The 15718-nt window shown below is 36.2% G+C and overlaps 1 protein-coding gene across 2 annotated transcripts in view; it reads right to left on the bottom strand.

Annotated features, from left to right (window-relative positions):
* HNF4G (hepatocyte nuclear factor 4 gamma) overlaps nt 1–15718 on the bottom strand; it is a 127320-nt gene that overhangs the window by 17575 nt on the left and 94027 nt on the right. Inside the window, exons 1-4 of one of the 2 annotated variants that reach the window (XM_058699892.1) lie at nt 12018–12202; nt 8951–9122; nt 3119–3213; nt 179–285 (exon numbers count right to left, since the gene is read on the bottom strand). In XM_058699892.1, the coding sequence (XP_058555875.1) occupies nt 179–285; nt 3119–3213; nt 8951–9122; nt 12018–12153 (510 nt within the window). In that variant the 5' untranslated portion in view covers nt 12154–12202. Of the gene's footprint in view, nt 1–178; nt 286–3118; nt 3214–8950; nt 9123–12017; nt 12203–15718 lie in introns of those variants that run through there. The other variant, XM_058699893.1, reaches the window with a different exon arrangement.

The raw sequence follows: 15718 nt of genomic DNA, 5'->3' as shown, positions 1-15718 counted from the left end.
GGAAGTTGTCCAGGGAAAGTCAAAATTAAGTCAACAGTCCACCTAATACTTTCAAAGTAAAACTGCAACTGATTTAAGTAGTGAGCACATGTAAAGGAACGTAGATTATTTTAGAATTATGCCGAAACAGACATTTGATTCTTTTAAACAGGATTGAGTACCGGTGTGCATTGCATACCTGGCGAGACCGAATTTCTGCCTGTGCCAGTGTGTTAATGGAGGGGATGTTGCTGCCATCAAATGTGCTCCTTCTGGTGCTTATTCGATCACGTTCATTTTGCACAGCTAGGGAAGAAAATCACAGTATTCACTGGTCAGTTCTCTTCAGTCCACGTCAGGACATACAGTTTAAAGATTAAAAAATAGTAATAAAAAGTAAAAATGGATATTTCTTAAAGACCGGGGAAGGGGTTAAGACAGAGGGGGAAGTATGACTGAAAATATGTTTCATTCTGTACTGCTTTTAAAAAAGTAGAAAGCCAGGCCTGTCAATAGAGCTCATAAAATCCTGCCTTTTGAAACTTCATGGTTGCATGCGTGTCACAAAGTGTTGGGTCAGCCAGTTCAGCCACGCTGTATAACAGGATGACTTTCCATTCTCTCAAAGTTAATAAAACCATAAGATAAGTAGATGAAGAGTATCGCCATAAGATTGACCAAGTCAGAGAGTGTATCCACTGTTAGAAGATATGAGTCATAGATTTTGAAACTTCCATATTCGTTTTTTTTCCCTTAAACACTAGCCAAAATGGAAATTAAATTTATTTAGTGAAGGTGAATTTAAGCTTGCAATCTTATAATCTCTTGCGAAACCATGTCCTTGGGACAGTTTACTAACATTAATAAAGCAAAAGTTGCAGCAAGGGGTCTCTCCCGAGAAGAATGAGGTTTTGAACATCAGCATTTTGGAAAGATGAAGACTTCTTAAGTATTATACAAAAAGCTTCTAAGAGAGAGCCAAATTCCTTATTGAAAACTACATTTTAAACATAAGGAAGAGTGAACAAGGGAGTATTACTTTGTATACCTGTCATACAAAGAATAATACAAGTCAAATATCAAACTTAGTGTTTAAAACTTAGGAGATAAATTTATCTTCTGTTAACCAAAAAGAACAAAAACAAGGCCTATAGTCCTTAAATCTTTTTAGATCAATATTCTACTCTGTATTGCTGGAGAGATAAGACATTAAACTATTAGAATTTTTTATGCAATTATTCTCCTTAATACTAAAGAGATTCATCAGTTTCTATGCCAAAATCTACTATCTACCCAAACGTACTATTAACCACCAACTCATTAATTTGGAAGAGAATATACTGGACTTTTGCCTTTAAGAGTGAGTAGTGTTTAAGTTGGAGTGAATCATTAATATTTTATTTTAAAATCATATTTACTGGTAGCTTACTCCTTTTTTTCTCCCACAGAAATTGTCATTGATTTGTAGCCCAGAATGACTCATGTGGAAATGCATATGTGGAGATAAAAAATTAAAATGTAAGCTATGATTTTATGAATCTCATTTACATGATCAACCCTTGGAAACATGCCAAAAGAAATTCTGAACATTTGTAATCTTCTTACTGCTATCATTTTTGACATAAAACCATGTTTATATATGTTTCCATCTAACTAACTTTGATATTATGCTATTACTGTAAATAAGAGAAATATATCTACTTTGAAACCCAAAAGTTATTTCCTAGTCTATTTAGGAAAAAAACAACAACAATGCATTATTCTATGAGCAATAGAAGACATGATTTAACTATTTTTGAAAGTAATTTTATATCAAAACCTGTACACTCTTAAAGGAAATACAGGATAGAGACTTGTTTATACTTTTGTAGGAGTAATGCTGGGGTTCATGTAGAAATAGGTGAAGTTGACTGACAGAGTATATAATTAATCCCATAAACTACTGAATATGCCATTAGAAATAAGTCATTTTGTAATGACAAAGTGCTTCTCCCTTAGTTCTGTAAACTTTATTTTGCCTTTTATTTTGAGATTAGCAGTCTGAATGAAACTAATTGAATTTTTTGTCTCTTTAAAATATTGTGACAAAGAAAAAATGAGTTATGTTCAAGATAGGTATACTTCTGTAGTGTATTAACCTGATTTAATTTTTATGGTTTGTAAAATAGTTCTGAAAAGTATTTCTTTGTCTATGATAGGCATAAGCCTGTGACAAAACTGAATAAGCATAAAATCTTGCAGAAGCTCATCCCAACAAATCCCCCAGATTTGTTTCTGAATTAACCATATTTAGGGGGCGTGCCTGGGTGGCTCAGTCGGTTAAGCATTGGACTCTAGATCTCTGCTCAAGTCTATCTCACAGTTGGTGAGTTCAAGACCCATGTTGGGCTCTGTGCTAAGGGAGGCTGCTTGGGGATTCTCTCTCTTTCCCTCTCCCTCTGCCACTCCCCCATTTGTGCTTGCTCTCGCTGTCTCTCTCTTCTCGAAATAAATAAATAAATAAACATAAACAATAAATAACCATATTTAGAATGTAGGATAGTATAATCAGATTATTTACTATGTTTGAAATGCAATTAATGCACATTAAAATAGAGTATCTACTCCATTGTCTCTGTTCCTCAATAGAATGTAAGCTCCCTGAGAGGAAAGACTTTTTTTCTGTTATGTTCACCGCTGCAGCCTTAACGCCATGAACAATTTTTAGAAAGAAGTGCTCAATAAATATTTCTTAAATAAAAAAATGAATGAGCAAAAAGCTCATGTTTAGTCAATGTTGATGAAATGAATATATTCAGTTGCTATTGACAATAAATATGTGTTTAAAAATACATTTGTAACTTCAACCTATTAATCAATTTTGACATTTATCTTTGGAACGTGGTATTGGAATATTATTTAGATGATAATTTTGTTTCCAGGGATAAGACAGTAATAGAGATAATAGTTTCTAGAATCAGACAGTCATCAGAGACTAGGTGTCAGTGTTCTTGGGTAAATTCTTACACTCAAGGAATTATAGATTCTTCATTTAGGCAATTCAGAACACAGGTGAAAAGGTTATTGTAATTAAATTAAAATGTATATTTTTTAACACTTTTGCTTAAATAATTGTCATTATTATACTATATATTATTACCTTCTTTTTTCATTCCTGCTCTAAAACACTTTCTTAATCGACAATATCTACATTGATTCCTTTTGTCCTTGTCAACAACACATTGCCGACTGAACCTATAACATCAAACAAAGAAAGATTAGCTTGCAGACAACTATTTATTTATTCAAAAAACACATAAATGAACAGATAAATAAAACTTGAATAAGTATGGTCAAATGTGGCCCAAAAGGAATGTATAAGAACAATTACCTGCGACATTTCCAGTCAGTGATCAGCATGTGCATGGAAATGCCCATCAGCTGATGAACAGATCAATAAAATGTGGAAATAAAGGCCTCACCTCTCATGCAGTCTTTACAGTAAAATAAAACCGAATGATATCTCACTTCTCCCCGGTATACATTATCACTTCAATCATGAGTCATGAAAGCCAAATCTGGTTTAAAAATCTTTGACATGTGAATTCTAATGCTTATTACTAAATGGTTTCAGTGTAATGGAGAATGTATCAGGACTTCATTCCTCTGTTCCTTTCATGCTTTGCTCTCTTTAAATATTTTCCTATTAATTTTAAATGTGCCTCACATGCAATTGAAATTGCTCTAACTGCTCAGTTACATAACCAGAGGCACAGCATTGAGCGTAGTCTCTGTATAATTGGGTACTACCTCACACTCACTAAAATGGCTATAATCAGGGGGAAAAAAACAAAAAAACAGACAATAACAAGTGTTGATGAAGATGTGGGGAAAACTGGAGCCCTCATACTTTGCTTTTTTTTTTTCAATACATTGCTTTTTGTAATATAAAATGATGGAGCTGCTTGGGAAGAAAGCTGGGTAGTTTTTTGAGAAAAGCTAAACGTTAGAGTTACTCTATGACCCAGCAATTACACTCCTGGGTATATACACAAAAGAATGAAAGCATATGTTCACACAAAAATTTGTACATAAATGTCCACACCACCATTATTCATAATAGCCAAAGTGCAGGGACAGACCAAATGCCCATCAGCCGATGAACAGATCAATAAAATGTGGTACACAGATATGATACCTATTATTGTTTGGCAATAAACAGGAATGGAGGACTGATATATGTTACGACACAGATGAACTTTGAAAACACTATGCTAAGAGAAAGAAGTCAGACACAAAGGCTACATATTATACCCAGGCATACCTGAGACAGACTGCTGTTTCATACCACCACAATAAAGCAAGTATCATAATAAAGTGAGTCAAATGAAATTTCTTGCTTTCCCAGTTCATATAAGAGTTATGTTTACACTATACTGTAGTCTGTAAAGTGTGCCACAGCATTGTCTAAAATAGAGATGTAGTACCTTAATTAAAAATACTTTATTGCTGAGGTGCCTTGGTGGCTCAGTCGGTTAGGCGACTGACTCTTGATTTCAGCCAAGGTTGTGATCTCATGATCCCTGAGATTGAGCCCCGCATCGGGCTCTGCACTGACAGTGTGGAGCCTGCTTGGGACTCTCTCTTTCCCTCTCTCTCTGCCCCTCTCCCACTCGCACTCTCTCTTCCTCTCAAATAAATAAACCTAAAAAAAACCACTTTATTGATAAACACTGCTAAGCATTATCTGAACTTTCAATGAGTTGTAATCACTGATCACCATAACAAATGTAATAATCATGAAAAAGTTTGAAATATTGTGAAGAATTACCCAAATGCGACACACAGACACAAAGTTGGGAAAATGGTGCCAACAGACTTACTCAACACAGGGTTGCCACAAACCTTTGATTTGTAAAAAACACAATATCTGTGTAGCACAATACAGTGAGGTGTGTCTGTAATTTAATTTATATCAAATGTCCAGAAAAGGCAAATCTATACAAATAGAAAGTGGATTAGTAGTTGCCTATCATTGGAGGGGAGGGAGTTAGGGAAATGGGGGGGGGGTGAGTGCTGAAGGGTATATTGTCTCTTTGCATGGTGACAAAAAGTGTTCTAAATTGGTTGAAGTGATGGTTACACAACTCTGGGAACATACTCAAAACTGTGTTGTACACTTAAAAAAAGAGAAAAATACAGTCTCTGGAATCAGATGTGAGCTTGATTCTCAGGTCCATCATTCACTCTCTTTTTTTTCTTTAAGTTTATTTATTTATTTTGAGAAAGAGACAGAGATAGTGAGTGGAAGAGGGACAGAGAAAGAGGGAGAGAGAATCCCAAGCAGGCTCTGTGCTGTCAGCGTAGAGACCGACTCGGGGCTCGAACTCACAAACAGTGAGATCATGACCTGAGCTGAACCAAGAGTCGGACGCTCAACCGACTGAACCACCCATGTGCACCCACCATTTGCTCTTGGTAGGACTTGGGGATATTATTTAACATTCCCAAATTAATTTACAGTTGTCCAATAAGAAGGAGCTGCAGTAAAAAATTGTTGTGAGAAGGTATTTTTAAGGCTTTGGGGAAAATATCAATCATATAGTAAAATAACGTTTTCTAATAATAATAACAAAATGATAAAATAATAACAAAATTCTATCATAAAATTGCCCACATGTATTGGTATATTACTGATTATTTGTGGCTGATTATTAATGACGGGAATAAAGAACTATTTTGTGATCAATAAAAGAAGATATTGCTTCTGAAAATGATGGGTAGCTACTTTACACCGAATGAATATAAAGCCTACTATAAATGAATTGAGTCAGAAGAGAGATATTTTCAGAGTGAGAAGAAAAGAATTGTTCACTTGGGAATGCATGGCTGAGGAGGCTTCAGGAGAGGGAACTGGATTAGCAATAAATACAAGAGGAAAACACACCCAATTAACATTAGTGAAAAAATTGAATAAACATTTTTATTAAACACCTGTACAAGATCCTGGTGTAGGGAGTTTAAAAAAAGGAATATTACCTGTCTCCTCTATTCAGGGAAACTAGAGTATAACAGAGTATACATACAAATTTGCAAACAGCCATAATAAAACAAACAAACAAAAAAAAAAACAAAACAAAAAAAACCAACCATAATGTGAGAAGTATTGAAACAGTAATTTAAAGTGCTTTGGGAGGGGAGTGCCTGAATGGTTCAGTTGGTTAAGCATCTGATTCTTGATCTACCTCAAGTCTTGACCTCAGGGTTGTGAGTTCAAGCCCATATTGGGCTCCATGCTGGACGTGGAGCCTAATTAAAAAACAAAACAAAACAGGGGTGCCTGGGTGGCTCAGTCAGTTAAGCCTCTGACTTCGGCTCAGGTCATGATCTTGTAGTTTGTAAGCATGAGCCCCGCGTTGGGCTCTGTGCTGACAGCTCAGCGCCTGGAGCCTGCTTCAGATTCTGTTTTTCTCTCTCTGCCCCTCCTTCGTTCACACTCTCTCTCTCTCTCAAAATAAATAAACATTTACACACACACACACACACCCATATATATATATATACAAAACAAAACAAAAACAAAGTGCTTTGGGAGGGAAAGCCCAACTTTAATGTAAGGAAGAGTTAAGAGTGGAAATGAAATTTGCACATCTGAGGAAATGGATAAATTTGAGACCAGCAAAATCTGAGCTTAAGAAACCTTCATGGTCCTACACTTCCATCATTATAATAATAATTATTTTCCAAATGGAAAATCATAGCATTTGCTTAATGCCAAAATATGTAAAGAAGGCTAAGTTGGCAGCAATACTCATGTTGGGAAGGTGTGAGGACTTAAACTCTATATGTGGTGGGAATATTTCTTTAAATTCCAAAAGTTGCTACAGGAACACTCCTTTCTCACTTTTCCCATCCAACAAGGAAGGGAATCTTGGAAGCCCGTGGTGCTGATGTTCTTTGATTCCTACAAGTGTGTTGGATCACACCATTTTTCATATGTATGTATTACATCTTTAACAGAACACATGACTCAAAATATATTGTAATTTTGATTACAATACATGTAATTTTGTATTTATTTTAGCTGTTAATTTTGTAAAAGCACTCAATATTTAATGTAATCAGAGAAAAACATTTTAATGAAGGAAATTTACTTGGTCTACGTTTTACTTCCAGAGTTTTGAAATATATAAAAGCAAGAGTCATCTAACTATGTATATATTTTTGTTTATCAAGAAGATTTTAAAGTAGGGTATTCACATTTTTTAAACCAACTTTAAGCCCTCCTTGAAAAATTACTGGAGAATACTAGTTAGCTATTCAGAGAGTTATTAACTTTTTCCAGATCCCTAGAAATCAGGTTGCACCATATTGTGAGAGAGTTAATTTTTTCCTAAAGGTCTAATTTTTCCTAAAGTAACATAGCTTTTCTATACAAGCTTTTCATCAACAGAGCAAGCATTGATATTTTTCTCTTACCATCAGCCATTCTTTAATAGTTCACATTTAAGAGACCTAATCTGCACTCAAGAACTGTCATTCTTGGGGTGCCTGCATGGCTTAGTGGGTTAACCACGGCAGACGTCAGCCCAGGTCATGATCTCACAGTTTGTGAGTTTGAGCCCCACATTAGGCTCTGTGCTGACAGCTCAGAGCCTGGAGCTTGCTTCAGAGTCTGTGTCTCCCTTTCTCTCTCGCCACCCCTCCCCAGTTTGTGCTCTCTCTTTCTCTCTCAAGAATAAATAATAAACATTAAAAAAAAAAAAAAGAACTGTCATTCTGAACACTCAAGGTGGAACATCTAACCCTAACTTGTACTATGATGTTAACTAGATATTATTTTTTTAAAGGCCTACTAGAAATACGTGACATATACAGTACAGTTAAATATGTTTTAGACAAAACATTAAATTCAATGGCAAAATTGTGGCATGACAAATATATTTAACATTTTGGGACTGAAAATTTAATTTCATTCACTGACATCAACAAACTACCAAAATCATCTGCACTTTTATAATTTTGTTTTAAAAGACTCAGGCTGTGAGATGTTGAAAATAAAATTATTACGCAGGAAAATACACAGATTGGGAATCCATTTAAATATAGATTTAAATATGTCTATTGGTATGTGAACATGTGGTAAAACAATAAAGAAACACAAAGAAAAGCCAAACAGCAAATTTCAGACAGTAGTCACCTCTGGGAGAGAGGTAATAGGGGAGAAAGTGATAGGGGAGGTGGGTTCACTAGATGCTTCAACTATATTGATCTAGGTTGGGTGGTAAGTATGTGGGGTTTTTTAATACATTTGTGTCTAAAATGTTTCATAAAAAAGATCCACGCTGTAGGAACACATCCTGCATAGGCACCCACATATCCTCTTTTCTTAATGAATTCTTAAAAAAAATTTTTTTAATGTTTTGTTTATTTTTGAGACAGAGAGAGAGACAGAGTAGGAGCAGGGGAGGGGCAGAGAGAGAGGGAGACGCAGAATCCGAAGCAGGCTCCAGGCTCCGAGCTGTCAGCACAGAGCCTGACACGGAGCTGGAACTCATGGACCACGAGATCATGACCTGAGCCGAAGTCGGACGCTTAACCAACTGAGTCACCCAGGCGCCCCAAGAATTCTTTTTTTTTTTAAATGTTCATTTATTTTTGTGGGAGAGAGAGAGCACGGGAGCATGCACGTGCATGAATGGGGGAGGGGCAGAGAGAGGGAGAGAGAGGATCTGAGGCTGGCTCTGTGCTGACAGCAGAGATCCCAATGCAGGGCTGGAATTCATGAACCATGAGATCATGATGGTGAAATCAAGAGTCAGAAGCTTAACAACTGAGCCACTCAGGTGCCCCCACATATTACTCTTAATGTAGCTTACAGATTTTGTTTGTAGAGTTACAGAAATATGAAAGGACTCATCTTCTTCCCTTCTTGCACACCATTTTGAAATGCCTCTAAAGGTAACTTTCTTAAAAGGAGCATCTCAAGTACCTGCAGGAATAAACGTGACTCTTGCGTATGCTGCGTCTGAAGAAGCCCTTGCACCCATCACAGCTTGATGCTCCATAATGCTTTCCTGTCGCTCTGTCCCCACATATAGCACATAGACAGTTGACACCATTGTCTGTGGTATTCATACTTGTTGTCTCTGGAGCAGAGCTCTCTGTTGAAGAAAAAGCAGAGTAGCCTTCAAGTTAATACTAAGTATTTCTTTGTTTAAATTACCCTACTAATGATTCACAGGCTCAAAACAGCCCATTCCTTGGCTTCTTGGAGTGCACCAGGGGTCTCCTTTCAACTGCTGACCACTTCTGCCAGTCTCCATTCCAGTTTCCCTTCTCATATTTCTGAACATTAAGCTTTGGGATACCAGAGGTCTCAGTCCCCCCAAATATACTCTTTCCCAAGGAAAGCTTATCCAGTCACATGATGTCAAATATGTGTATGATGAAAAATCCCCAGATTTTATCTCTAGCCTGGATGCCTTCTGTGAGTATCAGTCTGAAATGCCCAAATACCTATTTAACAACTTCACTTTGAAGTTTAATAGGAATTGCAAATTAATGTATCAAAAAGAGAACTCTTTATTTTTCCCCTGAACTTGTTCTTTTTCAGTCTTCCTTATGTCAGTTAATGGTACCCAGTACTTGGGATCAATGACATGGTAGTCTTCATTGGATTCTCTCCTTCATTGTTCGTATCCAATCTAATAGTAAGTCCATGTTTGGAACACATATCAAATCCACGAATTTTCGTCCTTTCACCAAGGCAAGTCGTAAGCGATCGACTATCATCCTTCACTTGGATTACTGCAATAGCCTCTTATCTAATTCTTCTATTTCCACCCTTGCTCCCTCCTCTACTGTTTATTACCCCAAAGTGCTCTTGGAATGAGAAATTCGCCTCCTATTAGCCTTCTGCACCCAAACCTCAGAAACAGAATAAAGTTTATACATCATGTAAAGCCCTGCATGGTAAAGCCCCCTCCCACCTCTCTGATCCCATTACTTGGTACTACTTTTCATCCTGTTCGCTGTTCTCCAACAATGTTGCCTTTTTTACTCCCTTGAAGTCTGTTCCCATCTCAGTCTTTACATTTGCTGTTCCTTCTGCCACCAAGAAATGTTCTTCCCCAAGGATGTCTGTGAGCTGCTCCAATCTCACACTTTTCTGTGAAATAGTCTCTGAACACCCATCTAAAAGAGTTAGCTCTAATCTGCCCTTCAAGTAGAATCTAGAACCATGCTTATTTTTTTAAATAGCTGCTTCATTTTTTAAAACTATATTACGTATGGGTCTGTTCATTTATCGCCCCTCTTTAACTACAGAATATAAACTTCATGATGTTAGAGAATGCAGATCTGTTGTAGGCACACACCCCCGTCTTCCAGCTCTCAGAACTGTGCTTGGTGTAAAGTGAACATTTAATGCATAGTTTTGAAGGAAAAGACTTAAAAACCTCCACATAAGTGTTTTCATTTAAGTATTTCTTAAATAAATCAACATAAAATTGTATGAAAATATCAACATAGTAACAGCTCATCATATTTTGAATATAACAAAAGGCAAAATTAAAGGTTGTGACATCTGATTATATTCTGTGAAAATACATATATTCTACTTACTGATACTTTTGAGTAGAAAGACATTACCATATATAATTTCACCAAGTTAAGAAAAACCTCAATGGGAATAGGTTTAAGGGTTAATCATGTGACATTACAGAGTTTAAATCTAGGAACTTTTCTTTTGGTAACATAAATAAAAGAGACATTAGGAATATGGCAGCTAGAAGTATCAGGATTGATTAGATTCTAGGAAGCTTTTGGAAGTAGGAAAAAATTCAACTCTTGTTTCCAGTTTAATGCTATACTTAATATATTGTTAACAACATTATTCTAAAACACACAACATAGACAACACTTGGAAAAGTCAGTAGTGTTAAGTATTTAGGGTAAACCTGCCCTTACTATTTAGTAATCTACAGTCTTTTAAAAAAAATCATGATTAATCTGACAAACACATTATTAAATGTCTCTAATCAAATCTAAACATAAGGAAGAAAAATAGTGACTTCCTAAGATTTGAACCTAAGATTACATGTTCTTTTTAATTCTCTTTGTGCTAAAATTCAGAATTCCTTTTCTGGTGGTTTAAAAAAAAAAATCTTCCCACTAATAAGCTATTGTTTATTTAAATATAGCAAGAATAGCAGTTGTAAACTTGAGGAGCATAGCAGAACATTACCATATCCTGAGTACAAGATACATTCTCAATCCTGAAGTACACACACACACACACACACACACACACCCCTTTCAAAGTATACATAATTACCGGATTTTAGTAGTTCTAACAATTACAGCTAATCTTGGACAAGATTTTTACTTGAATTAAAGTCTAAATACAAAGTCAACAGTAAACTGTTGTATTTATTATTCAAATCCGCGAACTCTAGACAATTCATGCCTTCTTTAAAGTTAAAATGTTACAGTAGATAAATACCAAGGGCTCCGTGAGGCTAAACATTAGCCTGTCAAGTAGTAAGGTTATAATATAAGCCTTTATTTCCTTTCATATTGTGTTCGGTGTTAAAACTTGATAGTCATTTTAAATGCAGTTTCTCATCAGTAGTCACTGAGAACTGAAATGACAGGGGGAGGCAGCCAGTAAAGCCTCCCGCCTTCCGTATGTCATTTTAAATACTGCATAGAAAATGTACTTCACAGCCAATCTGCCAATATTACCTACTGCTGTGATTTACAGTAAATAAAGTAATGCTGAAACTGTTCTTTTTACTCTGACAGGCCCATGACAGAATTCTGAGGTCACTTTATTACATATAGCTTGACTCTTTAAAAGCCTCCACATAAAATAGCCATAGCATTCTTAATTTAAATTTTGTGATGAAATGCAAAAGCTCAGATTTGTGGTCTTAAAAAACAAGCTCCGAATTCTTCAGCAAGAAAACTCAGAGCTACCTCCTGAGCGGTAGCTCACTTTTAACCCTCCCGTTATACCTACTTTTCTCTGTATCTACAAGCAGATGAGAACTCACCGTTTGAATTATATAGAATCTGCATAGTTTCAAACTCCAAGGTTGTATACGTTGGGTCCAAAACTTCACTGTAATTTGCCATGTCCATGTCCAGTATTGGTTCCGATACCCTCATCATTGACTGAGGAACACACATACAAGTGGCGCCACAGGCCAGCGTGTGTGATGGCTGTTGGGCTTTCAATCTGTGAGTGATAATCCAAAGTTAACTGTAACTGAGTGACTTATGCGCTGCCGTGGGAGGAGCTGTAAAACTGTAAACTCCTCAGCAGGCCATATTCTGCTCATTTCTTTCTCTTTTATGGCATACGAAAGCAATTCCTTGTGATAATCTTGGAATGCTTCGTGGAATCACCTTATCTGAAGTGCTTAGTGGACTAACATGATTTCCTAAATTGATTCCCAGTAGACAATAAATGATGTCACTAAGTAGTTAAAAATAGAAAAGACAATCTCTCAGTCTTCAACAATTTATAACAAGATTTATCCCAGGTAAGGGGCTGAAATCACCTACCACGGATTCTAAAAGATGGGACTTTACTGTGTCAAGACTGTAAGTTAACACTTAACATAAGCTCTTAATTTCAATTTTTCTTACTGTACAATAGAGCTAACTGTGTTTATGTTGTAATTTGAAGTGACAGGGATTTATGATATGCTCAGTAGCAGCCTGGGCATTACCCTAATATGGTTTAACATATCCTCCTTAACTATCTACTTATGAATCTGTGTCCTTTGAATGTTTGTAAACTGCCCAAGGACAGAACTAGTAAAGTTGCTAGTATATTGTGGGCATTCTGTGACTAAGAGCTACATGATTAAGGTATCATTTCTTCTGACTTCTGACAGCTATTACATTCTAAGCCTTACACGGAAATAAACCTATCCTTAACGTGTGCGTCTACACATTCCTATCATCCACCTTCTAATATCTAGCATCCACATGGCACACTATAACTTTTGCAAGCACATGTGACAAGGAGCATTTAGAATTCAGGGAACATTTAGAAGATACTAGCCAATGATTATATTTTACTTCTGAGAATACGTCTATTGATTTTATCTTCCAAGAAAGAATTCCAGCCACATTTACATTATAAACACAGAATCTCATTTCCTACATTTGTTAAAGATTCCTGCAAAGTAATATTTCTTATTCAATTTCTCAATACAATAAACCTTGTGAATAGTGCATCTTAAAAATTATTATCTTGGGGCGCCTGGGTGGCGCAGTCGGTTAAGCGTCCGACTTCAGCCAGGTCACGATCTCGCGGTCCGTGAGTTCGAGCCCCGCGTCAGGCTCTGGGCTGATGGCTCGGAGCCTGGAGCCTGTTTCCGATTCTGTGTCTCCCTCTCTCTCTGCCCCTCCCCCGTTCATGCTCTGTCTCTCTCTGTCCCAAAAATAAATTAAAAAAAAAAAAAATTATTATCTTTTCCTCTGGGAAGGCTGGCCTCTTAAACTCGAAACTATGTGAAGCATTTGTTGATGAAAACAACAGAGTCACGTTAGCAACCAAATTCATTAAATCAAACAGCAATCACTGGAATTGTCTACTTGCCTTCATATTCTGTAGCACTCTTAATTGTGAGGATGATATCTGAGGGATACATTTAAGTGACTGATTCTCTTTAGTAAGAGCTATTGGTAGTTATTCAGTTTTTGGAGAAGTGGACAGCAAGTGAATCCCGTGGTTTTCATTCTCATGAGGCAGTTCCCATTGTGGTGAAGTGACACAGACATGTTTCCTGTGTCAACCAAAGCAGTGAACTGTGCATAGCCCACCATCTTTCCCATCTATGTAGTAACTAAACAATGATGAGGAATGTCACCCGTGAAAGTGTACCGACAGAAGGAAAAGAAGAAAAGAAGAAGGTAGAGAGTTATTCATATATAAGATTCAAATCACTAAAAGAAATGTGACTACAGCTCAGGAAAACAATACTATCATAATTTATTGTTCTACTCCATCTTGTGCCTAGGGGTGCCGTCGCTATTGGATCAGTGCTATTTCCTCAAAGGGGAAAGGAGCTACACATTCATCTCAGCACAGATCCTCAAGTAGTCACTAGCAATTAATCAGAGCTAGCTTTCAAGATGAAACCTGTTTCTCATCCATGTTATTGTAAATCATTTTCTTCATTTTATAGAGTAAAAACTTGAGAATTTCCAGAAAATATAGCAGCAAATAGCAAGCATATCTCCTCAAATGGGCAGTTTGTCTTCCTAATGATATTCAGATGTGGAAACACCCACAGAGTCCAGTCAGCTTCAGTCTAGTAAAGGACAGACTCTCTTTAAGTTTTTTGTTTGTTTGTTTGTTTGTTTTGTTTTGTTATTCTCAAAGAAATCACAAAGTACAGTAGAAGTCTTCTTTTCTTCAATGCGAGGATTGGTAACTGGATGAGCAAATAAAATAATTAAAACAGAATTGTGAAAATGGTGTATCCATACTTAATAGCATATTTGACTTGAATATGCAAATCGCTCTTTTCAACACATTTTTAAAATGTTTATTTATTTTGAGAGAGAGAGAAAGAGCGTGCAAATAGGGGAGGGACAGAGAGAAAGAATCCTAAGCAGGCTCTGAGCTGTCAGTGGAGATAATGTGAGGTCATAAGATCATGACCTGAGCCAAAATCAAGACTTGTACACTTAACTGACTGAGCCACCCAAGCTCCCCTAAATTGCTAGTGTTTTGTTGGAAAACCAAGAGTTTTTGTCTGAATAAGAACCCACTGCTTGTGATTCTTTATTAATTTTTTGCTTGTATAAATCTCATACACTGTCTTTGATGTCTAGTTTTTGTCTTAATGGAGGAAAAAAGTCAAAGCTATATGTAAACACTAAGTGCAGAAGCCTTTTAGAATTTTATACTTTTTCAAAACATTTTATATGTTTTAATCAACTTGCTTTTATCCACTTCCAAAGTATTTCCCTAGGTTTTTATTGGGGAAAAAAATCTCTTTTTAATACTCACGTTTCATCAGATTATGCAATGTTTAACTAAAGCATGATGAAATAATAAGCATAAATGATATAACCATGCTATGTAACAAATACAGTTGACCTTTGATAACTATATATAGTTGGTGAGATGGTCAGGGAACATTGCAACACTCTTCACAACAGCCAAGGTGGAGACAATAGAAATGTCCATTACTGGATGGATGGATAAAGAAAGTATGCTATACAATAAAATACCATTCAGCCTCAAAAAGGAATAAACTATTGATGCATACTACACCAAGGATACACCTTAAGAACATTATGCTAGGTAAAATAAACCAGTCACAGAAAGGCAGGGACTACATGATTACACTAATATAAGAAATCTAGAGTCAAACTCATAGATTCAAAAAAATGAATGGTGGTTGCCAGGGACCAGGGAAGGGAGAAATGGGGAGTTGATAATAAAAGAGTATAAAATTCCAGCTAAGCAAGATGAATAAACTATAGATAATCTGCTGTACAACATTGCGACTGTCAATAACATTGTACACTTAACAATTTGTTAAAAGAGTAGATCTCATGTTAAGTGTTCTTAGTAAAATAAAATAAAACAGATTTATGAAAAAAATCTAAACTACATCATGGGAAAAAGATCAACCTTATTAGCAACTAGAAAAATGTAAGATAAAACAATGCTATTAAAACAAACAAAAAAAGTGTCCACTACTTAAGGAAGTTAGCCCATCCTAGA

Source organism: Neofelis nebulosa, chromosome 14 (assembly GCF_028018385.1).
Source record: "Neofelis nebulosa isolate mNeoNeb1 chromosome 14, mNeoNeb1.pri, whole genome shotgun sequence".
Classification (NCBI taxonomy): Eukaryota; Metazoa; Chordata; class Mammalia; order Carnivora; family Felidae; genus Neofelis; species Neofelis nebulosa.
This window is presented reverse-complemented; position numbering and strand designations above follow the sequence as displayed.